Source organism: Tamandua tetradactyla, chromosome 6, assembly GCF_023851605.1.
Source record: "Tamandua tetradactyla isolate mTamTet1 chromosome 6, mTamTet1.pri, whole genome shotgun sequence".
In the NCBI taxonomy this organism is placed as follows: Eukaryota; Metazoa; Chordata; class Mammalia; order Pilosa; family Myrmecophagidae; genus Tamandua; species Tamandua tetradactyla.
The window spans coordinates 63686140-63712279 of NC_135332.1; the positions used below are offsets into that span (position 1 = coordinate 63686140).

The window sequence follows — 26140 nt, forward strand, 5'->3', positions numbered from 1 at the left end:
TCTCACTGTTAAAAACATGTGTTAATTTTGTCTGGTTTTATTTTTTTACTTTATATAAAAGGAGCCACAAAGTTGGTATTTATTTGCACAACATTGTGTTTATGAGATAAAGCGTCCATATTTTTGTGTGATGTTGTAGATCATTTCATTGAATGACTATATCACACTCTTTTTTTTTATTCCTTCCTTTGTCAGTCGATAGTTTCAGCTTGGGGCTACTCCAAAGAGTACAGCTGTGAGCATTCAAGCACATGGATTTTGGTGACAGAGGCATAATTTTCATATGGATTTAGAGGGCCTTCTGGATGAGAGAATAAGAAATTTTTGACCTGATGGTTTTCAGGTCTGGAGACATTGGCTAAGAATGTAAAATGAAAAAGGAGAGGTCAAGTCCATCACCCTCTCTTTAGTGTCAAGGATTCTTTGAGTTGGGTTCCTGGCGTTTCACCCCACACCCTTCAGCAGAGATGAAGGTATTTTTAAATGAGACTATTTGTCAAAATTATGAATTTGGAAGCTCCCAATGAGCTTTTTCTAGAGGAACACTGCAAGGTTTAAAATTATATTATTGATGTTATAATGCCTACACGCCAAAGTTGAGACTGGGCAATATAGACTTTTTAGTTTTATTGTTCAAGTATGGTCACAGCTGGTGATTGGACAATTCCCAAGTTCTTTAGTTAAAGAGAAGCTCTCCCCAAAGTACCAGATCCTTTATAAAAGGAAGTATCAGGGTTTCCTATAGTGGCTGATGGCTGCCTCTTTTTAAGTAGATGCAGCTGAAAGTGTTTACTATGTCCAGGCATGCCAGCAGCACCCCTACCCCTTCTGTATGGACCCTCAAGATGTGGTTTCCTGTACTGTTGAAAGTCATGAATCATTGGACAGTGTTCCACCTAAAGACCAACGGACACCCCCCATATTTCACTTTAATGTTTCCAGAAAACAATCCAGGCCGTTTGTAAAATGTTACTCATTTATTCTTTTCATTAATTTTTTTATTGTGGCAACTTATATACAACACAAATGTTCCCATTTTAACCCTTTTCAATATACAGTTCAGTGGTTGTAATTGCATTCACAATGTTGGCTTCCATCACCACCGTCCATTACCAAAACTTTTCCATCACCCCAAACAGGAACTTCACACAGTTAGTATTAACTCCCCACTCCCCACCTCTGCCCCTGGTAATCTGTATGCTAACTTCTGATTCTATGAATTTGCATGTTCTAATTATTTTACATCGGTGAGATCATACAGTATTTGTTCTTCTGTGTCTGGTTTATTTCACTCAACATGATGTCTTCAAGGTTCATCCATGTCACAGCATGTGTCAGAACTGTGGCCCGCTCTAGGGGACCGAGAGCCAATCACTCAAGCATACCTGGGAGTGGCTGATGCTAATGGGTTAGATGTTCCCCTGCAGAAGAACATGTTTCCATCCCGACAGGGCCATGGTCCTTCCTGCTCTGTTCACCCTGGTGAGCCTTGCTTTTCCCCCCACAGATTTGCCAAGGCAATGATGGCCTCAATGGCCCTGTTTCAGAAGCTGCAAATCTGGAAGCCAGACTTCATTTCTCCTTCCTCCTAGCTCCTCTATCCAGTCTCAAGTCCTGGCAATTTCTCTCTGAGCTACTTTCCTAACTTCCTCTCTCCTTTCCATCTCTATCACCACTGTTCTGGGCCAGCCCTCTTCTTTTTATTTTGAGGAAAACAAAATAAGGTGATATTTGAGCTATTAAATCTTTTTTTTAATAACAGCTATATTGAGATATAATATACTTACCATACAATTCACCCATTTGAAGTGTACGATACAAAGGTGTGGTGGTTTGAAGCTGTATGTCCCTCAGAGAAAACATGTTCTTAGAGTCAATCCACTCCTGCGGGAGTGGACACACTGCAAGTAGGATCTCTTGATGAAGCTACTTTAGCTAAGGTGTGACAACCCACCTCATCAAGATGAGTCTTAATCTTCTTCCTGGAGTTCTTTATAAATGGAAGCAAGACAAAGAGAGAACCATAAACACAAGAAACTGAAAGCAACAAAGCCTGGGAGAGAAGGGAGAGACCAGTGGACAAGCCATGGGCTTTGGCATATGCAGAGGAGCCGGGATCTCCTGCCGGCAGTGGGTCTTCTGGAAGGAAACATCATCTTGATGCTGCCTTGATTTGGACATTTTCCCGCACTCCAGCTGTGAGCCAATAAATTCCCATTATTTAAGCCAAACCATTTCATGGCATGTGCTTTAAGCAGATTATGAAACTACAACAAATGGTTTGTAGTGTACTCACAGAGTTGTACAACCAACTCCACAATCAGTTTTAGAATATTTTCATCACCCCCTGTTTCCCAGCTACACTCACAAATACCACACAGTGGGCTGGCTTAAACAATGGGAATTTATTGGCTCATGGTTTTGTGGCTAGAAGTCCAAAATCAAGGCATCGGTAAGGCAATGCTTTCTCCCCAAAGAGCATGGCATTCTGGGGCTGGCTGCCAGCAGTCTGGCTCCTTCGCTTTTCCATCACATGGTGATGCACATGGTGTATTCTTCTCTTTTCTCTTCCTGGTTCCATTGACTTCTGGTTTCTTCATGTGGCTTTTTCTCTTTGTCTGAATTTCACTCTTCTTTAAAAGATTCCAGTCATCCGGATTAAAGCCCAACCTGGCTCAGTTAGGCCACACCCTAACTGAAATAACATCTTCAAGAGATCCTTCTTACAATGGGTCTACACTCACCAAAAACCAGACCAAGACGAAGAATATGTTCAAACTGGCCTACAGAATTCAGTCCACCGCAGACCCCCCCCAAATAAAACCATATCTATCAGCAGTCTGTCTTCACTCTCTCCCCATTTATCCCAGCCCTTGTCAATCAGCAATCTGCTTTCTTTCTTTTTGGATTCGCCTGTTGTGGCATTTCATATAAATGGAAGCATACAATATGGGGTCTTCTGCAACTGACTTTTTTTCATTTAGCATAATAAATTCAAGGTTCACCCATGTTTTAGCTTGTATCAGTACTTCGCTTTTTATTGCTGAATAATATTCCATAGTATAGCTATACAATATCACTTATCCATTTCTCTGTTGACAGACATTGGATTGCTCCAGTTTTTGGCTATTTTAAATAATGTTGCTAAGCACAAGTTTTTGTATGAACAGATGTCTTCATTTCCCTTGTATACTTAGGAATAAGATTGCTGGATCATATGTAACTCTATGTTTAGCAATTTGAGGAATTGCTAGACACAGTTTTTCCAAAGTGGCTGCAGTATTTTACAATCCTACCAGCAACGAATGAGAGTTTCTCCACATTCTTACCAGCTCTTGTTATTGTGCATCTTTTTTATTCTAGCATCCTAGTGGTTGTGATGTGGTATCTCATTGTGGTTTTAATTTGCATTTCCCTGATGACAGATGATAATGAGTATCCTTTCATGTGCTCACTGGCTTTTTGTATATATTCTCTGGAGAAATGTCTGTTTAGATCCTTTGCTCGTTTTTAATTTGTGTAGCCCTCTTCATTTTTGCCCCAACTTCCCCTTGGGTCCCCAGCCTTGCCCTCTCTCTGATTAGTTAAAACTCAAATCTAGTTATGTCACTCCAGTTTACAGCCTTTAAAGGTATACCATCACCCTCTTTTGGTTTGGGTAGATCCATATAGTTAGCCATTTTACTGGGTGTTTATTTAGTATATAGTATCCTACTTTGACTTTCAGATTTATCATTTCTAAATGGTGATGATAAGACATAACGTCTAAAGTGGTGGCAATCCCTTGAGATTTGCAAGATTTCCCAAACTTCAGCCATTTGAGGAACACATCATGATATCTTAAATTTCTGCTTGCCCCTTCTACTGTTAGTTAATATACATTTTTAATTTTTTTAATTGTGCAAAATAACATATATATAAAAAAGAGTAAATTTCCAAGTACATTTTAACAAGCAGTTGTACAACAGATTTTAAAGTTTGGTATGGGTTACAGTGCCACAATTTTTCATTTTTTCTTCTAGCTGCTCCAAGACACTGGAGACCATCAGAAATATCAACATATTGATTCAGCAGTCATACTCATTTGTCAAATCCTATCTTTATTACACTCTTCTCTTTTTTGTGAAAAATAACATAGTCAAAAAAGCAATAAATTTCAAAGTACATCACAACGATTAGTTGTAGAACAGATTTCAGAGTTTGGTGTGAGTTATAACTCCACAATTTCAGGTTTTTAGTTCTAGCTGCTCTAAAGTACTGGAGATTAAAAGATGTCAATATAATGATTCAGCATTCATATTCATTTGTTAAACCCAACCTTCTCTGTATAATTCCATTGTCACCTTTGATCTTTCTCCCACTCTTTAGGGATATTTGGGCTATGCCTAGTCTAACTTTTTCGTGTTGGAAGGGGCTGTTAATAATATGGGGTAGGGGGATGGAACTAGCTGATGTTCTGGAGTGGCTGGGCCCTCTGCATTTCAGTACTTGACTGGTCCAGGGACCCATCTGGGGGTTGTAGGTTTCTAGAAAGTTACTCTAGTGCATGGAACCTTTGTAGAATCTTATATAATGCCCTACATGTTCTTTAGGATTGGCAGGAATAGTCGATATACTTTTTTAATCAACTCTTTAAAAAAACTTAAATTACTTAAAAAAAGTAATTTGGTTATATTCTGGTTATTTTATTGTTTGTTACATGTTCAAATAAATAATCACTAAAGTAAAACATGCTTTGCTTGTGTACCACCCAGAATCTTCTCCTGGCCCATGGATGGGAGGGACACGGCACCTCGGGGTGTGGCAGAATGAAGGGCTGTGCTTGGGGAACGTGGGCTGCCCTAGAAGTGTGAGTGGCAATCACGGGTTCATTAGCTGCTCAATCTCTAGAATATTAAAACCTCAGCATACCAGGTGCATCCACAAGGATTCATTTCCTTTTCATAATGCACCTTAAGGAAGAGTAAGGAAAAGAGAAAGGAAAGGGAAAGAGGGGACAAGACCAAAAGGTGTTGAAACACTGTCATGTGGAAGACGCTTCACATTTCCCACCAATTGGAGCAAGGCTACCGGCCTAAAGAGGCCAGGACAAACTGCCAGTCAGGGGGAGGGACTGAACAAGAGGCTTGTCAGACCCTCCCCACCCAGGCCAGTCTACTTTGGAAGGGAGTTCTGGCCCTGGGCAGGGAGCTGGAGGGCAGGCCAGCCGGATTGTCATGCTAGCCTGACATCTAATGTAATTATGAGCTTCTTTTAAAGCATTTTGCTAATGTCACAAAAGGAAGAAGGTCTGATTTCCCACATTCAGGAGAAATGGCATGGAGCCTGGAACACTGGAGACACCTGATAAAATTCACTGACTAGTTAGCCAAAGCCTGAGAGCTTCCACGCTAAAAATGGTTAGGGGTTGTCCCACTCGAGTCTGGCTTTCTGTTGTGCACGGTTGCTGAGCTTTTCACCAAAGATTCCCCAACTCAGTAATAGCCAAGGCTCAGCCTCTATCTTGTTTCCTTATGTGCAGCAGGATTTGACACAGTGTGTTGCTCTTTGGCAGATAATAGCAGTTAATCCTTACATAGTACTTACTAAGTACCACCAAGCGTTGTCCTAAGAACTTCTCATTTAACCCTCACAACCCTTAAAGTAGATATGATTATTATCCTCATTTTTCAGAAAAGAAAACAGAAGTAACTTGCCCAAGGTCAAGGTGAGGAGCCAGGATTTAACTCTAGGAAGTCTGGCTCCAGATTGAAAAACAAGTCATTTGATAGAGTATATAGGGATATGTATGTCTGTATATATATGTGTGTGCTTGTGTGTCACAGTTGAGTCTCAGTATTCGTAGTTATGTTCTATACAATGTCTGTGAACACTGAATTAGTGAATACTGAATCATTGCTTCCTAGGTCCCTGTGAGCCTCTATTGATCAATACATAATCTTATTTTATGTGTTTCTGGTTTAAGATGTCTTATTTAATATATATTGTTGATTTGTTAACATTGAACTAACAGCCTACAGTTCTATAACTCATGCCTGAGCAAAGCTTATCTAACACATATATTCTCTGTAAGGCATAATGCAGCCTTCAGCACTGTGCTTGGGGACAAAAGGCACAAAAAATGAAAAACATGGCACTAAATATACTGCAAAAAGGACACTGTTTATAGTGAGAAGAGAGGTGAAAAGAAGGCGGCAGCTGCAAACGTGAGTGTTGGACAACTCAAAATTTTCACTGCTGTGCATGTCTGTGCATGCCCACGATAGCTCTGGGAGTAGTAGTCTTGAGTTGCAAATAAATTAGCAGGTAGGCGAATTAATAAATACAGAATAGTATATTAATGAGGACTGATGGGCTCTATCATCTCTCTCTCGCTCTCTGCCTCCATCCATCGTCTATCTAATTTTGAACATTCTCTACTTGCCAACAATTGTTCTAGGTGCTGGAGGTACAGAAAACAGTTCTTGCCATAGGTAGATTCACAACCTACAGGAGGAGAACAGATATAAAGAGGTTATTTTAATGTACTAAGTAATTAAATTCCAACTGAGCTCATCTTAATAGCAAAACTAAGTAACAATGAGACACGTTGTTTCTGTTTCTGGATCTAGGGACTGGTTAAACAGGTGTTCTGAAAACTCTTTAAGCTGTGAATTTATGATTTGTGTACTTTTTGTAGGCAAGTTATACCTCAATAAAATTGGCATTTAAAAGATCTAAAATGAAACAAAGTGCCTTGGGAGACCAGACGATGTGGCAAAGAATTCATTTTGATTTGAGCCAGGGTCAAGGATGATTTCCAGTTGTGCTGCAGTGTCTGGTTGATTTTTAGCTCCTTCCTGCAAATGCCACCTGTGCCCGCCCATGTTATCTGCCTTTCTCATGTACCTCCAGATAGCGCCTCTCTTTCTTGGCCTCTTCACCTACAGCTGCCACAATTTTTTTTTTCCAAGGGAGAATTAAGTAAGTGTCTCTTTAAATGTATTGTTTGGGAATGTGATTTCCTTCTCTCTAGGAACTGACCTTGACTTCTTACTGTGACAGTCACAGGATGTACCCACTCAGATACCCAGCTAGGCCAGAGGCTGTCGAGCATCCGCCCCTCTTCTCTAGGTGAGGAGACTGCTCAGAGAATCCCAGCATGCTTTCTCTGGGTTGGGCTTATTCCAGCAAAAATCCATTTTATATCTCTTCGAATATACTTAGTGCAAAAAAACCCAAAATGCCATGGAGCTAACATTTGTGAGGCAGGCGCTCAAGAATGAAAAAGTTAACTGAATTATTTCCCTTTATTTTCAGCCTGTATATGTTCAGCATACATAGTTCAACACAAGCAGATTGAACATTTTTATATAAAACATTCCGTTTTTTTCAGAGATGATGTGTTTACTAAATACAATTTTTTAATGTGTCCTAGTTTGCTAGCTGTCGGAATGCAATATACCAGAAACAGAATGGCTTTTAAAAAGAACAACTTAATAATTTGCAAGTTTACTGTTCTAAGGCTGAGAAAATGTCCCAATTATAACAAGTCTATAGAAATGTCCAATCAAAGGCATCCAGGGAAAGATACCCTGGTTCAAGGAGGCTGATGAAATTCAAGGTTTCTCCCTCATCTGGAAGGGCACATGGCGAACATGGTGACATCTGCTAGCTTTCTCTCCTGGCTTCCTGTTTCATGAACTCCCCGGGAGGCATTTTCCTTCTTCATCTCCAAAGGTCGCTGGCTGGTGGACTCTGCTTCTCATGGCTATGTCGTTCTACTCTGCTCTCTCTGAATCTCCTTCATTTTTCAGAATGTTTCCTCTTTTATAGGACTCCAAAAACTTATCAAGACCCACCCAAATGGGTGGAGATATGTCGTCACCTAATCCAGCTTAACAACCACTCTTGATTAAATTATATCTCCAGGGAGGTGATCCGATTACAGTTTCAAACATACAGTATTGAATAGGGATTATTCTGCCTTTATGAAATGGGACTTAGATTAAAACATGGCTTTTCTAGGGGACATACATCCTTTCAAACCAGCACAGTATCTGAGCTAAGACATATTTAGGGTTGTTAGAATTTGGCAACCCATTTTTTTCAAAAGCACAATGTATGTATGTAGTGAACTGTGGCCTCACTAACATGTTAGCTTAAAACACAAGAGAAATGTATACACTATCACTACTAAACATATCACTATGCCTCTGCCTGCAACAAGACTTGCACATTTAGCAACATTTATTTTTAGAAGCAAAAGTGCCTGGCAATTTAATTTAAGCACAACAATTCAGACAGTTGTTTCACTTAACTATGATAAGATGTCATTCCACTTAATTGTGTTTTCATTTTGCTCATTTATTTGACTATCCTTCCAAAGTGATTTTACTATAAGTAGAAGTTAGGAAATTTCAAAGAAAACATAATTTTAAAATAAACAATACTTATTTTTAAAAATTTTGTCTTTTTAAAGCATATATATATATTTTTTCTGTTAGAGACGTAGGTTTACAGAAAAATAATGCAGAAAACACAGAGTCCCCATTCTGTCTTCTTGATTAAATAAAAATTTTTTTGGGTGAATGGTCCAGGAATCAAACCCATGTCTCCCACATGGAAGGCGAGCATTCTACCACTAAACCACCTGTGCACCCTTAAAGTATATATATTTTTAAAGTATAGGATAGCCATATATGCAATTGCCAATTGAGGGGGAAATTCTGAGCTCTCCTATCAATGAAACTGTGTTAGGCAACAGTTTGTATCCTTCATAAGTAAAGCTTTACTCTCGCCTTTCTTCAATTTCTCTTCTCCTTAGTGCTTGCATGCTCTCTCTTTTTTTGTTACTGTTATTAAACTGCTATCAGGAAAGCTCAAGAAACTCATTTATACTAGAGTGGTAATGGTTGACATCATCTGTAAGTGTTACCTCATTTAAAGATACCAGTATTTTAACAGAAATCAGAAACTAAAGTCAAAGTGAAGGGTAAGATGGAGAAGGGTTTTATCTGGACTGCAGCTTTCTAAAGCTCATCCCAGAGATGCTCATTGTAGGCACAAGTGCCTGGCTTTCCCACCTGCGCTGTACTGGCAGCCACAGGACTGTGACTAGCACACAGACATCCCGCCTGGGGCACCTGGTGGCAGTTGCCCACATACACTCATAAGGACAAGCCCAGCAGGACTGGGAACAGCCCCTGCTTCCCAAACAGCCTCCAAAGCTTCAGGTTGCAGGAGGGTGTGCTGAGGATGCTGTTTGCCTTCCTGAATCCTCTGCTTCTCTGTGAATTCCAGGGGGGCTGCTGTGTGTCTGCCCATGGCCGAAACCGAGGCAGCCATACAGAGGGCAAAAGAAACCCAGGCGAGGCTGTCGACCTAAGGCACCATTAGGAAAGGGCCCAAGACTGTGATTCCTGGGCTTCCTGTTGGGAGTCAGTCTGGTGAAAATCCAGCTGCTGGTTGTGTCCAACGTGGACCAGCATTTTTGGATCAGAAACCCTAGAGCCCATCAACAGTGCTATGGAAGTGTGATGGTTGAGAGTGGATTCTGGGGTCGTCCTGCTGGGCTTGCACTGTGCCCCCTTCCTATTAACTACAGGACCTTGAATGGTTGCCTCACCTCTCTGTGTCAGTTTCCTCATCAGAAAAGCTGGAATAAAATTAACATTGCCACCCCGGTTGTTGTGAGGAAGTCAATGGATTGCTGCATGGGAAGGGCTTAGCATTGTATCTGCCACTTAGTACTAGATGTTGCTGGCTCTAACCCAGGACGCTGCATTAGACATCGTTATTCTTATATGCCTAGCAAGGCTGGAAGCCCGTGTCATCCTGAGACCACACACACTTTTCGCCCTCCACAGAAATCAGGACCATGTCAGGAACATGTTAATTAGCATCCATCTTCTACCAAAGAGGGTTGCAATGTATGCATCCTTTGTGAGATAGAGAGAAGGACTGTGTTATGGGCAAGGAACCAATTTGAAAAGGAGAGCAAAATGTAGAGCTAAGCACGCTGTATTAGTTAGGGTTCTCTAGAGAAACGGAATCAACAGGAAACACTCTCAAATATAAAATTCATAAAAGTGTCCCATGTGACTGCGGGAACACCAAGTCCAAAATCCACAGGGCAGGCTGTGAAGCCGACGACTCCCATGGAGGGTCTGGATGAACTCCACAGGAGAGGCTCACCAGCTGAAGGAGGAAGAGAGCCTGTCTCTTCTGAATCCTCCTTAAAAGGCTTCCAGTGATTGGACTGAGCATCACTCATGGCAGAAGACACTCCCCTTGGCTGATTACAAATGGAATCAGCTGTGGATGCAGCTGACGTGATCATGATTTAATTCTATGAAATGTCCTCATTGCAACAGACAGGCCAGCACTTGCCCAACCAGACAAACAGGTCCCACCACTTGGCCAAAGTTGATGCATGAACCTGACCTTGACACATGCATACTTCCAGATGGACGATGATGTGAATTAAAATTATTGCATATTTATTGGGTGCCAGATGCGCTGATGAACCCTGGGTTGTTTAATTTAACTTCACAGCAACCCACTGATGGGGACACTGTTATCCCCCTTTTACAAATGAGGAGACTGAGGCACAGAGAAGTTGTGTAACTCATCCACAGTCAACTCTTAGAAAGGGGCATACCTGGAGTTGACCCAGACCTGTGACTCCAGAGTCAGCTGCTTACTTGCTACCCTCAGCTGCCTCCTGATGCTACATACTCGGTTAGCAGGCATGACCCTCAGTGTTCCAGGCTGGGCTTGGTCATGCGCAATGCTTCCATGAAGTGGGGGACTGTTCTCGCTTAAATGGGACAGGAATAGGATGACAGGTGACACTTGGGTGGGGTGGAATTCCATTATCTTTTGGGAGTGCTGTGTTCTGTGCTATTAGGTACAACTTAGGATAAGAGTGGGGGAATTCCTTTAGATGCCATCTGATGATGTCAGGCAGATCTGCTGCTGTAAATCCCAAAAGCTGATAAAATGTTGCACATCATGCAAAGAGGTTGTCATGGTTAGGGACAGGTGTCAACTTGGCCAAGTTGTGGTACCTGTTCATCTGATTGGGCAAGCGCTGGCCTGTCTGTTGCAATGAGGACATTTCATAGGATTAGGTCATGATCACGTCAGCTACATCCACAGCTGATTCCATTTGTAATCAGCCAAAGGGGAGTGTCTTCTGCAATTAGTGATGCTAAATTCAATCATGGGAAGCCTTTTAAGGAGGACTCAGAGGAGACAGGTTGCATTCCTGCTTTGGCTGGTGAGCCTCTCCTGTGGAGTTCATCCAGGCCATCCATTGGAGTCGTCGGCTTCGCAGCCTGCCCTGTGGATTTTGGACTCTGCATTCCTACGGTCACGTGAGACACTTTCATAAATTTTATATTTGCAAGTGTTCCCTGTTGATTCTGTTTCTCTAGAGAACCCTAACTAATACAGAGGTGAAGGAAAGGGACTTTGGGTTTAAATGGAAGACTCATTTCAAGGGTTTATGGCCCCTCTCTAGGCCCCATGAAATGAGAATAAGGGGATTATATGCTACTGCAAGCACACAAGGGCAAAGAGAATTGAGAGGAGACATGAGAGGATGGAAAGCAGATGGCGAGAGGGATAACTAATTTATCAGAAAGAAAGATGCTAGCATAAAGTGCCACTAACAAGATAAGAAGGAGGCCTCTTGGTCCCATGGAATCCTTTAGAGGCTTAGAACTTTGAGATACAAAGATGACAGATGATGGGGAAAAATACAATGAAGACAAAGCAGGGGATTGGCTAAAATCTGCATATGGATGGTTTGTCCCCAGGTCTTCTTCTCCACACCACTTTTGCCTTGTCTCCCCTTTCCCCACAGAGAACAAAAGCTCATTCTCTGGAGAAATAGCAGGAGGAAAGCTCCAGATGCAGAAGTGGCAGGCACAATGGAAGGCAGGAGAAAGGTGCTGGCTTGGTACAGGGGATTCGGTATAAATTTGCATGTGGTTGGGGAAACCCAGCTCCTTCCCCACACCTAACCCCAGAAATTAAGACTCAGGCATACAAGCCCACCCCACTTTCTACAGAGATTGGGTGCTTTCCCTCTGAAGACACTGAGTGGTTGCTGAGAAAGAACCTCTATAAACTGAACTTCTCTAAACTGACTCCTTACCCAATAACCTATGAAGAAACCTACAGTTGATAAATTTCATCCCTCTCTACAGAATTTCCAATCACCCTTAACTATGACTTGACAATTAGGAAACACCAATGTCTGGGGAAAAGACCAAACAAACAGGAAAGAAAAAGAGAAGGCTCTAACGTAGAAAGAACACAAGGAAGAGAGGGAAAAGCCACAAAAAGAAAAGTGATTAAAATCTTCAGAGACACATGAGAGGATTGGTCTATTATGAAAAAGGAACAACTAGAGAAAAAGAAGAGTTCTTGAAAATTAAAAATAAGATCTGAAAAAGAATTCATTGGAAGGGTAAGAAGATAAGTAGAGAGAATTTTTCAGAAAGTACAACAAACAGAGAAAGGGATAGAAAGTAAGAGAAAAGCAGTAAGACATCTGTATAATTAATCCAAGAAATCCAATAAAATAATCCAATAACAAGAATTTCCAGAAAAAGAACAGAAAACTGAGGAAAGGTAATAATCAAAGAAATAATAGAAGAAATATTCCCAGACTTCTAGAACATGAATATTCAGACTGAAGGGCCCACTAAGTACAATGAATGAAAAAAGGCCTCTACCAAAGTATATTATCATGAAATTTCAGAACACTGGAAACAAAGAGAAGAAAATGACAATTTACCTACAAAGGAACATGAATCAGAATGGGATGGGACTCTTGACAAAAGCAAAAAAAATGCTACCAAAAAAGAAAAAAAAAAATGGAGCAATGCCCTCAAAATTCTACAGAAAATGATTTTCAGCAAAGATTTCTACACTCCATCAGACTATCAATCAAGGAATGGCACGTTGAATAAAGGCATTCCCAGATATGCAAGGGATAAAATAATTTATCTTCCATTAAACCCCTTCTTACAAAGCTCCTAGAGGATGTGATCCCACAAAATGTGGATGAAAACTAAATAAAATAATGATATGGACCCCAGAAAACATGGCTGAAATACAAGAGTGTGGCAAAGGGAGTTCTCATCATGACATTTTTGCAGGAGGCCTAGAGAGTTTCCAATCCAGAGTAGAGCTTTGTGGGGGAGAGAGTAGAATAGGGAGGGGATGGAATTGGTGGATTATTTGTCATGCTTAGAACTATTGGCTCTTTTGAAAAATTATTTGTATAAATATTTATTTTATTACAGATTATGTAATTAAAAGAAAGGAAACAAAGAAAACAAATGTTATTGGAAACAGACCATTCTTAAGACTCCTTTAATGTTTGGGATTTGCTTCCATCCACAGTGACAGGATCCCAATACAAACTGGCCACTGTTTGGGACTAAATCATGACCACACAAAAGGCATGTTCAACCCCAATCCCTAGGCCTGTGGGTATGAGCCCATTTGTAAATAGGGCCTATGAAGATGTCATTGGTTAAGGTGTGCCCAAATTGAAGGACAATGGGCCTTAACCCAAAGTGGCTGAAGTCCTTATAAGCAAAGGAAATTGGACCAGAAAACAAGCCCCAAGAAGCAAGAAATTCAATGGCACCCGGAAGAGAAAGAAGAAGATGCCACCATATGCATTGCCATGTGACGGGAGAGTCAAGGACCAAGTATCACCAGCAGCCAGTTCCAGAATGCCACAGTCTTCAGGGAGAAAGCATCGCCTTGCTGACCCCTTGATTTTGGACTTCTCCTTACATCAAAAGTATGAGCCAATAAATTCCTGTTGCTTAAGCCAACCCATCATATGGTATGTACTGTGGCAGCCACAGGTGATAACTCACCTGGCATTCATCTGAACTCTACTGCAATTAAACTATCAACTATGTGCACTGCTGGAGTAGCACCTCAGAATCAATGGTACTAGTTCAGAGGGAGGCAGCTAAAGTGACAAAGAGGTGAAGAGAAGGTGTCCTGAGCAACACTGGTAAAAATTAACTTCTTTAGATTGGGAGGATGGGGCTAAAAAGAGTTCAAATTCTAATAAATCATGAAGCATAATGGGTAACTGCAATATAGATATGTTACGAAATCCTAGGTGAGGGTGATGAGGATGGGCCCTGAAAGTATTATTTCACAAGGAGGAAGGTGACATTAGGAGTTGTTATTTAGGATGGAAATATAAGTAGATTTTCATTTATTTTTAAGATGCAGACGTACATCTGAGGTCCACATCAAGGAGAACCCCATCCCTTATATGACATGGTGGCATTGATATCTTAGAGTCAGAACTTCTAGGTCATGGCCCTGTGTTTCCATTCAAAACACAAGGAGCTCGATCTCCCATCATGGAAGGATGTCTTAAGAGTTATAATTCAGGGCATTTTACCTCTAAACTGTGATGAAGGATGCAATAACAAGAACATCTCCATTTTTTTTTTGAGGATTTAGAGCATGCCAAGCATTTTATAAACATAATCTCTTGAAATTTCTATGAAAACATTTGAGGAAGGTATCATCCCTTTGCATATTAGGAAGTTGAGGGGCAGAAAGATTAAAGAAACTAACCTGAAATCACAAGAGTAGCAAAGGACAAAGATATGACCACGGCTGGCTGTCCTACAAAACATAACCGTATAGGGCCCGAGCACCACAGGGAGTAACTTACCAGTATGACCAACCATAACCCCATTTCTGAGGCCTCCAGTCTTCTGGTCCAAGGCTCACAGTAATTTGAAAAATGGTTGTATACATCTTGTGGGCCACCATACCCAGGAGCCGTGCACAAAGGAAACCTTGTGAGCCTTTGATGATGAGACGAAGACACAACACAGTGGAAGAGCTTATCCAGCTTGCATGAGGTGGAAGTAAGGGCACCCGAGCATTTTCCTGTAGACCTTCCAAGCAGCCTTTCATATCTCAGGTGAACATTAGTTTCTTACAGTGATGAATCCACACTGTCCATATGTGTCCCATTTCATTCGTCCCACGAGCACCTCTTCCCATTTATCATTAGCCTTGTGTTCCTAGAGGCACCAATGGGAGAATGTTTCTTGGCACAAATGAGCAACCCTTGGGCTACATATTGCCTGAGTCATGCTTTACAGTGTTGTGTCAATTTTTTTTTTTTTAGATTTGAATAAGCTGTTAACATTTAAAAACTGGGACATTTCACATAAAAAATAATATGTTCTGGCTATGCTAGATCCACATGGCAATAATCAGGGTTACCCGAAGTCAGTGGCCAATGTGAGTTTTTCTTTGCTTTGTAAACAACTTGGTCTTTTTGCCTGGTGACCCAGCGAGTTTTTAAAAGATTTATTTAACAGTTTTAATAATGTATAGCTGAGGAATGCACATTCAATGCATTAAAAGTACAAATATATTGAATGCACAGGGTCAATTCTCCCAGGTACTTGGAAGGACTTTTCCAGATGTATGTTTTGGTCTTCTTTTGTTCAAGAAAGTTTTTTTCAACTTTACTTTTAAATAGTTCTGTTGCATTGCTTTGTCTTTCTTCTTTGGGGACTCTAATTATGTATATGTTGGATCTTATTTGCCCATATTCTGTATTTATCACTTAATAACTAATCTTTTTTTTAAACCTTTGTTCATTTCTATTTTATCTTTATGTCTCTTCCCATTCCTTGCCTCTACGTCCCTTTAGTATTTTGATTGTAACTTTTCTCCCCTTTAATGAACGCTGCCTTTGTATGTCTTTGTGACTGTCTACCACCTTTGAATTCTATCACACACCCTTTATTTTAGCAAAGCTCTCATATTTAGTTATCTCCTTCTTCTTTCACCACCAAGCCTCCAAGAGATAGTTCTAAAATAATTTCCTCTCAGCCATGAGCAGTGCCTTCTCCAAACTGCCACCTCTAGTCACTCACATGTTTGCAGCCCCTTCCATTTGGGTCCCCAGCAGGCAGTGTTCTGATCCACAAGCTATGGGACTGATCTCAGTATTTCCTCTCATGCTCTGGGTCATTCATTCTGGGGTTTAGCCTGGTACCATCAGTACCCTCCACTCTTCTCTCTCTTCCTCATAATGCTTCCTGACTCTCTACTTCCGTGTGGGCTGCCCTCTTGACTTGCTGGTTTCTAATATTGATTTCCCTACTTTTATATAAGTTGAAGTTTGTAGCTTTTCCTGTCTCCTAGTTTTTCTGTAGGCAGGAGCTATGTGTGATTTTGATCGTTATCCCTGCTTTTTTTGTATGGTTCTAAGGAGGACATTGGAAGATATTTGAATTTCGGTGGTCTTATCTTTCTCTACGTCATATTTTGAAATAACCTCATATTCTCATGTATGTGACAGATGAGTTGGAGTTAAGTCTTACTACTTACACATGTGGGGGGTTTGTCTATTTATCTAGATTTTAAATATCTTTAAATTTCTTTCCATATTCTATATGTCCTGTCCTTGTCATGGTGAGTTGCATTTTAAGTTGCTCAATGAAAAGTTACTTAATCAAAAGAAGAGTTTGAAGTTGAGATGGAGAGGAGGAGGCATATGTGAGCGTGTGTCTGTATGCTGGATTGAAATTATTATGTACCCCAGAAAAGCCTTGTTCTTCTAATCCTGATTCAATATTTTAGGGTGGGACCCTGTGATTAGATTGTTTTCATGGAGATATAATCTACTCAATTGTGTGTGTGGCTTTTTTTCATTAGATGGTGATGTGACTCCACCCATTCAATATGTCTTGATTAGTTTACTGGAGTCCTTTAAAAGGGGAAACATTTTGGAGAAACATCTGATGTAGACACAGACACAGACATTTGGAGATGCAGAAGCCCCAGGAGACACCAGGAGCTAAGGGAGCCCACAGAAGCTAGACAGGAACCAGAGCTGACAGAGATGCAGACGTTTGGAGATGCTTGGTGAGCCAGCAGAGAGAGCAGATGCCTAGACACAGACTTTTGGAGATACAAAGTCCAGCAGACATTGCCATCTGCCTTCCCATGAAAGACTAAGCAAGCCAGAACCCACAGTTGTGTCCCGGAGGAGCTAAGTGAAGGCCTAAAGATACTTAGAGAGGAAACCTCTGGCATCAGAAGCTGGAAGCAATGGAACCAGGAACAAGGTCCAGCAGATGCCATCCACGTGCCTTCCCATGTGACAGGTATCAGCCTTCCTTGAGTCAAGGTAACTTTCTCTGGATGCCGAAATTTGGACATTTTTTTATGGCCTTAGAACTGTAAACTTGTAACTTAGAAAATTCTCTTTTTAAAAAGCCATTCCATTTCTGGTATATTGCATTCTGGAAGTACTAGCAAACTAAAATTGTCTGTGCAGGGTAGAGTGTGTGTGTGCGCACATGTGAGTGTGTGCATGAGGCTTCAGGTAGCTTCGATATTCTGGTTCTTTTCTGGACTCACAATGATTGGGTGGGGGGGAGATGCAGTAGTTAGAATCGTATCCCCAGGCCTGTGGGTATTAGAAATTCTTCCTGGTTTATCATCTTATGTCGGCAGTGGCAGCAGTACCAACGTCACTGTGGCGGTTTGGAGCTATATGCACCTCAGAGAAACATATTCTCAAGTTTAATCCATTCCTGTGGGTGTGAACCTGTTGTATGTAGGACATTTTGATGAGGCTACCTCAGTGCAGACATGGCCCACCTCAATCAAGATGGGTCTTAATCCTATCACTGCAGGTGAAATTCAGACAGAGGGGGAGAGAGCCACAGAAGCAAGAAGCTGAAGTCAAAGAAACCTGGAAGAGAACAGAGAGACCAGCAGACACCACTATGTGCCTTACCATGTGGCAGAGGAACCAGGGATCGCCAGCAGCCAGTCTTTAAAAAGAAAGCATTGCCTTGATGATGTCCTGATTTGGACATTTTCTTGGCTTCAAAACTGTAAGGTAATAAATTTCCATTGTTCAAGCCAAACCATTTCAGGGTATTGGCTTTAAGCAGCCTAGGAAACCAAAACAGTCACAGTAGCAAGTAATTTTTGAGTCTTCCCAAATCTACCAGGGAAGACCCTGTGGTATTGGGAAAATCTCAGCAGTCATGCCATGCTCTTGCAGAGTGGTTTGGGGCTGACATAGTATCTCTTATACATCACCTCATTGGGTCATCTCTGCAACCCCAGGTCAGGCCAGCAGGGAGAGCAGCAGATGGATGTCATGGACAGCATGTGACATGAAAATCCAAAGGGCTTGGCTTCTATGCCTGCTTCTGCCACAGTCAGTAATAATAGGAAGCCTTGCTTTCTTCATCTGCTCAATGGGTATAATTAAAGCCATCCAATGAGAAAGTTGTGAAAGCATTTTGTGACTTGCCTTATGCATTTTTGTGCATTTAATTATCGATAAGGCAAGTACGTATCTCTGTTTTACAAATTTGGAGGCCAGGCTCAAACAGGTTGGTGGGGTCAGGAATTGAAACCAGGTTTTCCCACCTGAGACCCAGTACCTTTTTGCTACCTCACTGCTTGCTGTGTTTCTGCACAATGCACGGAGGAGAGAGGATCCTGTCTTCTGAAAAGAAGTGTCTTTGCTAACTGGAATAAAAAGGAGGTCAGGTACTGAGCCAGGGTGCAGGCCAGCCAAGGAGATTAAGGGACTTCACAATAGTTTAGAAGGATGAGCTTAGCTCAGGCCCAAAGCATCAGACCACAGTGACCCCTTGATTAATACGAATCCTCAGAAAATGGTTTTGCTTTTGAATAAGGCCAGCAGGATTAAAAGGAAAAATCTTTATAAATCCCATGAGGCCACGGTGGCAGGTGTTACATAGCTGGAGAATGCATCTGGGAAAGCGCTGCGGCTTGCCAACTCTAGGAAACGCCTTTCCACGTTGCCTGTGCTTGACTCTGCGTCTCCCTCTGCTGTCTGCTGCTTCAGCCCCCCCAGTCCCCACACCCACACACTCCCCTGCTGGGGTGCCTGGGTCCTTCTACTCTTGAACGTTTTGAGGTGAGCAGAATGGCAGCCGTAGGATCTGGTCTCAGCATGTGCTGTTGATGGCCGGATTCATCCAGGGGCAGGGACATTTCGTCTGAGTGCTGCCCTGACTAGGAATTTTCATTTCAAACTTGCATTTCAGAGTGTGGGGTCAGAGGCACTGCCTCCTTCGGGACACGTTCTAGGCATTGGTGAGGAACTGCAGAACTATGTGAGGTCACTTGTACAGAGGATGTCCCGAAAAAGCACCCTAAATAAGAGGTCCCCCAGAGAGTCCATTTTAAGGAGACCTGGGACGGATGGAGATGGAGCTGATTTAGAAGGAAAACACCCACTGAGGTCCCCCTGGAGCAGTAGGGCCAAGGGGTAATGGGACGCAGAGAGGCTCTTTCCTGGATTCTTTTGGGGCCAGGAGCCTCCTGCCCAGACTGGAGCCCTTTCTGCCAAGTCTACTGAGCCCCTTGTGCCTCCCCTGATCCCCCTTTTTTTAAAACTTTTTTTTATTGTAAATACAACATATATCCAAAGCAAAGAAAAAACAAACAGTAATTTTCAAAGCACACTTCAACAAGTAGTTACAGAACAGATTATGTCATGGGCTACCGTTACGCCATCTTAGATTTTTTCCTTCTAGCTACTCCAAAACTCTGGAGGCTAGAAATAATATCAGTACAGTGATTCAACAGTCATACTCGGTTGTTAAATCCTGTTTTCTCTGTTATGCTTCTTCCTTCTCCTTTGACTCTTCTCCCAATTAACAGGGATCATTGGGCAATGCCTGTTCTGACTTTTTCATGTTGAGAAGGGGTGTCGACACTAGAGGATTGAGGGATGTAATTAATTGATAATCTTGGAGAGGCTCGTCCCTCTGGATCTCAGCATTTATCTGACCTACGAGCCCTCTGGAAATTATAGATTCCAGGGAAGCAAATTTAGTGCATGAAACCTTTATAGAGTCTCAGTTCGAGCCCTAGGTGTTTTTAAGAGTCGACAGGAGTGATGTTGGTTGGGATTTAGCAAACCACGCCACTTAGCACTGTCTAACTCTAGCTCACATAAGAGTAGCCTTCAGGATAGCCTTTAACTCCATTTGATCTCTCTTGGCTATTGATGCCTTATTTTTTTAAAAAAAATTTTTATTAATTAAAAAATATTATAAGAAAGAAACACAAACATTCTTAATAAATGATTATTCCATTCTACATATATATAATCAGTAATTCACAATATCATCACATAGTTGCATATTCATCATCATGATCATTTCTTAGAACATTTGCATCCTGATCCTCTTTTTAAAGCACAATTCACCTCTTATTCACCTCCAGTTCCTAATCCTTTTTTCCCTTTGTCTTCCAAGTCTCTAAGGCAGTCATGATAAATTAGACTGAATAGCAGATGTTTATATGATACAGAGATCTCCAACTAGGGGCCACAGGCTAATGTTCTAATGCAAATGTGCTTTCTGGGGCCTATGCAATGTTTTAAGGATATTTAAATATTGGGAATTTTCATACACAAAAAATCTGGATGTCTTATTTCACTTAAAAACCAGAGGATCTGACCATATTGTGTCCCCAAACCTACAGGACCCCAAACTGAACTGAGCTGAGGCTGCTCCCTTGAGCTGAGGCATGAGGTTTCAAGGTGTTGGAAGTCCCAGTTACTCTTGCTTCATTCATCTTTTGTTACTTCCTCTTATTGGCAATTGAGTTCATAATCCCTGATGCATAGTTTACATTTTCCTCTCTAATATGTATATTATTTTAGTCGATATTTTGTAAAACTTAATTCTAAACTATTTTTTAGGAGCACCACATGGAGGTGATAAAGTTTCTTTTTGGGGAAAAAAGTGTGCAGGGAAGATATCCCCTATTCCTCCTTTTGAAATAAAAGGATGACAATATTTAGAGATCATATTTTACCTGGATGGCCATATTATACTTAGAAATATAGAAAAGTATGACCAGAGGTTTCTTAGATTGATGGGCACAAAATTATTCATTGACCAATGTAAGATTTGTTGTCTGTTAGGTTTTTCGGCCTTGTGGGACAGCAGGGAAAGTTCTGGGCTAAGAGTTAAGAAATTTGAGTCCTATGTCCAGCTCCATCGGTATCTAACTTTAATAGGACACTTAAACCTCCAGAACTCAGTTTTTCCTTCTGTAAAATGAGTCTATTGTTCTAGATTCATAAGATAGCCTTTTCCAAAATGTATTTCACCAAACACTAGCCTCATAGAATATTAATCCATAGTAAATGCAAAAATTTTCTCTATGGTCAACTAATTTGGGGAAACATTGGGAGATGTCATCTCAAACAAGTCTTTATTGTGGGACTTCTCAGAGAGTTGAATACACAAATGTGCATGTGAATTTCAGAGAAAATGTAATATGCAGCATCTTCCAAATTTACTTGACTATTGAAACTTCGTTTAGTTTTACAAAGAGTATTTTGAAAGGCATCTTTTTTTTTTTACATTTTTCTTCTTTTTTTTATTAATTAAAAAAAGAATTAACAAAACAATTAGAAATCATTCCAATCTACATGTACAATCAGTAATTCTTAATAACATCACATAGTTGCATATTCATCATTTCTTAGTACATTTGCATCGATTTAGAAAAAGAAATAAAAAGACAACAGAATAAGAATTAAAACAATAATAGAAAGAAAAAAACAAAAACAAAAACAAAAACAAAAAACCTATACCTCACATGCAGCTTCATTCAGTGTTTTAACATAATTGCATTACAATTGGGTAGTATTGTGCTGTCCATTTCTGAGTTTTTATATCCAGTCCCGTTGTACAGTCTGTATCCCTTCAGCTCCAATTATCCCTTCTCTCTTTTTTTTTTTAATTAAAAGAAATTAACCCAACATTTAGAGATCATACCATTCTACATATGCAATCATTAATTCTTAACATCATCACATAGATGCATGATCATCATTTCTTAGTACATTTGCATTGGTTTAGAAGAACTAGCAACATAACCGAAAAAGATATAGAATGTTAATATAGAGAAAAAAATAAAAGTAATAATAGTAAAATCAAAACAAAACAAAACAAAACAAAACAAAAACCTATAGCTCAGATGCAGCTTCATTCAGTGTTTTAACATGGTTACTTTACAATTAGGTATTATTGTGCTGTCCATTTTTGAGTTTGAAAGGCATCTTTGTGGAATAATTGAAGATTATTCCACTGGCTTGATATTTGGAAGGTCTCTTTCTGTTGTGACATCAAGTATATACGTACATCAATTGGATATAAAGGATTTTTGAAATCCTTTATATCCACCTGGCTTTTCCCAAGAATCATTAAGTACACCAACTGTCCTTAGAATTCAGTGTATTTCCTATAATGAAGCTTCCTCTTCCTTTCCTGCCTTGTGTTCTGGTGCAAATCCCTGGGCTGTCCCACCACAGATATTGGCCGATTCACTTCTGATTGCCTACAGCATTCTCACCTCCAATCTCCATCTATTAAAATCACAGTCCTATAGCCATGAAAAGGAATGAATTTCTGATACCTGCTACAAAAAAACATGGCTAAACCTTGAAATCATTATGCTAAGTGAAATAAGTGAGACACAAAAGGACAACTATGGTAGGCTTCCCCTTCCATGAGATGTCTAAAATAGGGAAATTATAGAAACCGAAAGTAGATCAGAGGTTTCCAGGGACTGCTGGGGGATGGGTTATTCCTTAATGCGTACAGACTTTCTGTTTGGGGTGATGAAAACGTTTAGGGACCGGATGGTGGTGATGGTAGCACACAATTGCAAATATGAATAATGTCACTGAAATGTATAGTTAGAAATGGTTAAAATGGCAAGTTTTAGGTTGTACACGTTATGACGATACAAATAAGGAAGAAAGAAATCGTAATCCTATTTTGAGCCTTGGCAGATTTGCCACCTTTACGAAACCTTCCCCACCCCTCAAACTGTAAAGTCACTCTCCTTTGTTGCATTCCTGAATCGTGCTTCAGTCTTCATTATAACCATTTTCATACTTTTCCTTGTTAATTAAACTCAGGTTTCTCTTTCTGGATTGCCTCTCAGCACTGTGGCTCACCCACCTTTGTACTCACCTGCTCTGTGCCTCATGTAGCAATGGCTACGTGAATGCTTGGAAATTTGCTCCCAGCTGCTCACAGTCCCCTCTTCCTAAGAGCTTTGTCATACCCTGTACATCCCTCTGACTTTGGGGCATGCCTCTCTGATTTTGGTGTGTGTCATAATCACCAGGGGACCTTGTTAGAAATGCAGATGCCACCAGATAGAATAGAGAGTTTAGGGAAATAAAAACTGATGCTATGAGGATGGGAAAAGAAAAGGCAACTAGAAACGCCAGGAAAAGGAAAAAGATGTAGAAGAACTCCTTGATTCTGCAATGAACAATATTTATATACCTCATCTCTGCACTCGCAGCTCAGCCCAGGCCTTTGGAGATGCAGAAAGGAAACACCCTGGGGGAAAGTTGTTGGGACGCAGAGGTCTGGAGAGAAGGCCAACAGTGATCACCCTGTGCCTTCCCACGTAAGAATGAACCTCAGTGGAAAGTTAGCTGCCTTTCCTCTGAAGAACTAACAAATAAATCCCCTTTTATTAAAAGCCAATCCATCCCAAAGCTTAAGAAACTAAAAGCAAGTAGAAGCACTCGGAAAGGTGAGCTTGAAGCATTTTAAGACATGGGAATCCTGAGCCCTGATCGAGTTGTGAAGTCCATTCAGATACCAGATATAAGAAGCTAGCTAAAGGCAGTGAGCCTGAGAAGATTTCTCATGAGGGGGAGGAACAGTGTGGAGAGAATGAAGGGAACCAGGGAAGAGGACGAGGGACAAGAAAAACAGTCCCAAGTACATATTAAACATGCAAGGCAGGACACAGTGGAGACCACCTTAGGATTTTCTTGGAACAGGGAATGGGAGAAAGGGTTGTCATAGGCAGGGAAACAGGGGCAGTAGTCCAGACAAGCCCCACGGTCAACTCAGACTAGAGAAGCAAGCCCTGGGGTCCTTCACCCACTGGAGGCATACCCAGAGCGTGGGAACAGGCGAGGCCTGAAGACCAAGACGGAAAAGTGATTTAACAGGACTTGGAAACCAGTACCTTCCAAAGGATGCGCTGAAGACTGGCTATGAGGGCATGTGATCTATGCAGCTGCCCCGGGCCACTGCTCCTAAGGGCCCCACACCAAGTTTAAGGAACTGTCGTCACCATCTGGAAATCCCTAAGAATTTTTTTTATTGTGATAATGTATATATATAAAACATAAATATATATATATATTGAATAGCCCATTGTAAAAAAAAAAAAAAAAAAAAGCCAATCCATCTCTGGTGTGTTGCATTCCAGCAGCTAGCAAAGTAGAACAAGTAGTTTCTCCTGAAGGGTGGGGTTGGGTTATGGAAAGGAAAGGGGGTAAGGGTGTGCTGATTTTTGCTTGTACATCTTTCAAAGTGATATTGATATTTTATCTATATATAAATATTACCTGATTACATTTTTTTGAAAAAAAGAATGCAGATTTCTAGACCCCCCCATCCCAGATTTATTGAATTGGAATCTCCAGGACTGGGTGCTTGATTCTGATTCCTACCAGCATTTGATAACTGGTGTGACACTTACATGTCACTGTGGAGGCGGCAGTAAGCAGTCCTCAGATGGGGACTTGGAAAGGCAGCAGAAGTCCCCAAGGAATTTACCCTCCAGGATGCAGGGTCATGTGACTCCAGAGAAAGCAGACTTACAGGAAGGTCACACCCCCCTGAGGACAGAGGCAAGGGGAAGACCCCTCCAGTAGCCTTTGCAAAGGCCACAGGTGCCACTGCTGACCTGGACAGGTTGGGAGGGTAAGGCAGGGCACTGCCCCTGGGAAGGGGTGGGGAAGACACAACATCTCAGAGGGCGCATTCCTGTTGCCTTTTACTTAAACATAAGCTTGAAGTCAGGAGAGAAAGAGGGGACAGGTGAGGGAGTTCCCTCTTCTCTGCTTTTGGGGGTTTTGCTTTCCCAGCAGGGAGTTAAGTGCACCCTGCGAGGAGCCAGGCTGCCAAATCTTGAGGTGTCAAACTCCTCACTCCTCAGTTCATTGTGAGGTAAAAACACCCTTCTCTGAAATAAGAGCCCCAGATAGTATTCCTTCCCTTTCCCCTTCTCTTTATCTTTTGCTACCATTTCCCTTACCTCCACCAACCCAACCCCACAACAGTTGAAAGGATGCTGATGAGTTGCGGCTCAAGAATATGGTGGGAAAGGGAGCGGGTTGTGCCACTTGAAACACTGTGAGCCTCAGTTTCTCCATTTGTGCACTGAGGAGATAGTACCTACTTTGCAGGATTATTTCCAGGACGGCCTGAGGTACGGATCTGGCTTGTGAAGGGCGAAACTTGTGTGGTAGGTAGCTCCCTTCCAGCCAGTGATAATAAAAGTCTATTTTCTGAAAGAAGCTTCTGTTCCAAGAAGTCCCTAAAAACGCAGGAGAAATACCAGGATTCAGCTCCGGAACTGGGTGGGAGCCACCTTTAATTCTAATACTGATATAAAATATAACGATCATTAATATCAACACTTAACCTTAAGCTAATACCTAATGAACACAGTGTGTCCGTGCACTGCCACCAAGTACTTTATGAGTATCCACTCATTTAATCTTCACAATAACCTTGTGAAGGAAGCTCTTGTTCCTATTTCATAGATGAGGAAACTGAGGCTCAGAGAGGCGAAGAGACTTGCTCTGGGAGGCACAGCCAGCAGGCAAACCTAGGGCCATCCTCCCGCCTCTGCCCCGCCTCCCCCCACCCCCACCCGGCCCCGGGGACCTGCGGGCTGCGCACACCTGTGCCGGCGGCGCGCACCTGTGTCGGCGGCGCTCACCTGTGCCGGCGGCGCGCACCTGTGTCGGCGGCGCTCACCTGTGCCGGCGGCGCGCACCTGTGCCGTCGAGGCTCTCCTCGCAGGACTGCCAGAGCCCCGCGTGGAACCTGCGCTGGACGAACTTGTCGTCCCCCGCCTCCCATAGGCTCCGGTTGTCGCTCCCGCCGCCTGCGTGAAGGCGGCGCTGCGCCCGTGGCTGGTCCCGACACTGCGGGCACCAGCGGCTGCTACCCACGGCGGCGAGAGAGAAGGCGACCGCCAGGCACGCGCCCCGCCCCGCCCCGTGCAT

The 26140-nt window shown here is 41.8% G+C and overlaps 1 protein-coding gene across 1 annotated transcript; it reads right to left on the minus strand.

Moving 5' to 3' along the window:
• Window positions 1-9096: 9096 nt before the first annotated feature.
• GSG1L2 (GSG1 like 2) lies at window positions 9097-26140 on the minus strand. The gene is made up of 3 exons (XM_077163286.1): window positions 25909-26140; window positions 14714-14849; window positions 9097-9355 (listed from the first exon to the last, which is right to left on the minus strand). Exons 1-3 carry the CDS (start codon window positions 26138-26140, stop codon window positions 9097-9099), a joined length of 627 nt encoding a protein of 208 aa, XP_077019401.1.

Bases quoted from the DNA above. Each gene is read 5' to 3' on its own strand.
- GSG1L2 (XM_077163286.1), bottom strand. From the start codon at position 26,140: ATGCACGGGGCGGGGCGGGGCGCGTGCCTGGCGGTCGCCTTCTCTCTC. The intron at 14,850-25,908 runs GTGCGCGCCGCC...TCATCATCAAAG, and splicing joins GGAGAGCCTCGACGGCACAG to GCTCACAAGGTTTCCTTTGT. The intron at 9,356-14,713 runs GTAAGTTACTCC...TTAGGTCGACAG, and splicing joins GGTTATGGTTGGTCATACTG to CCTCGCCTGGGTTTCTTTTG.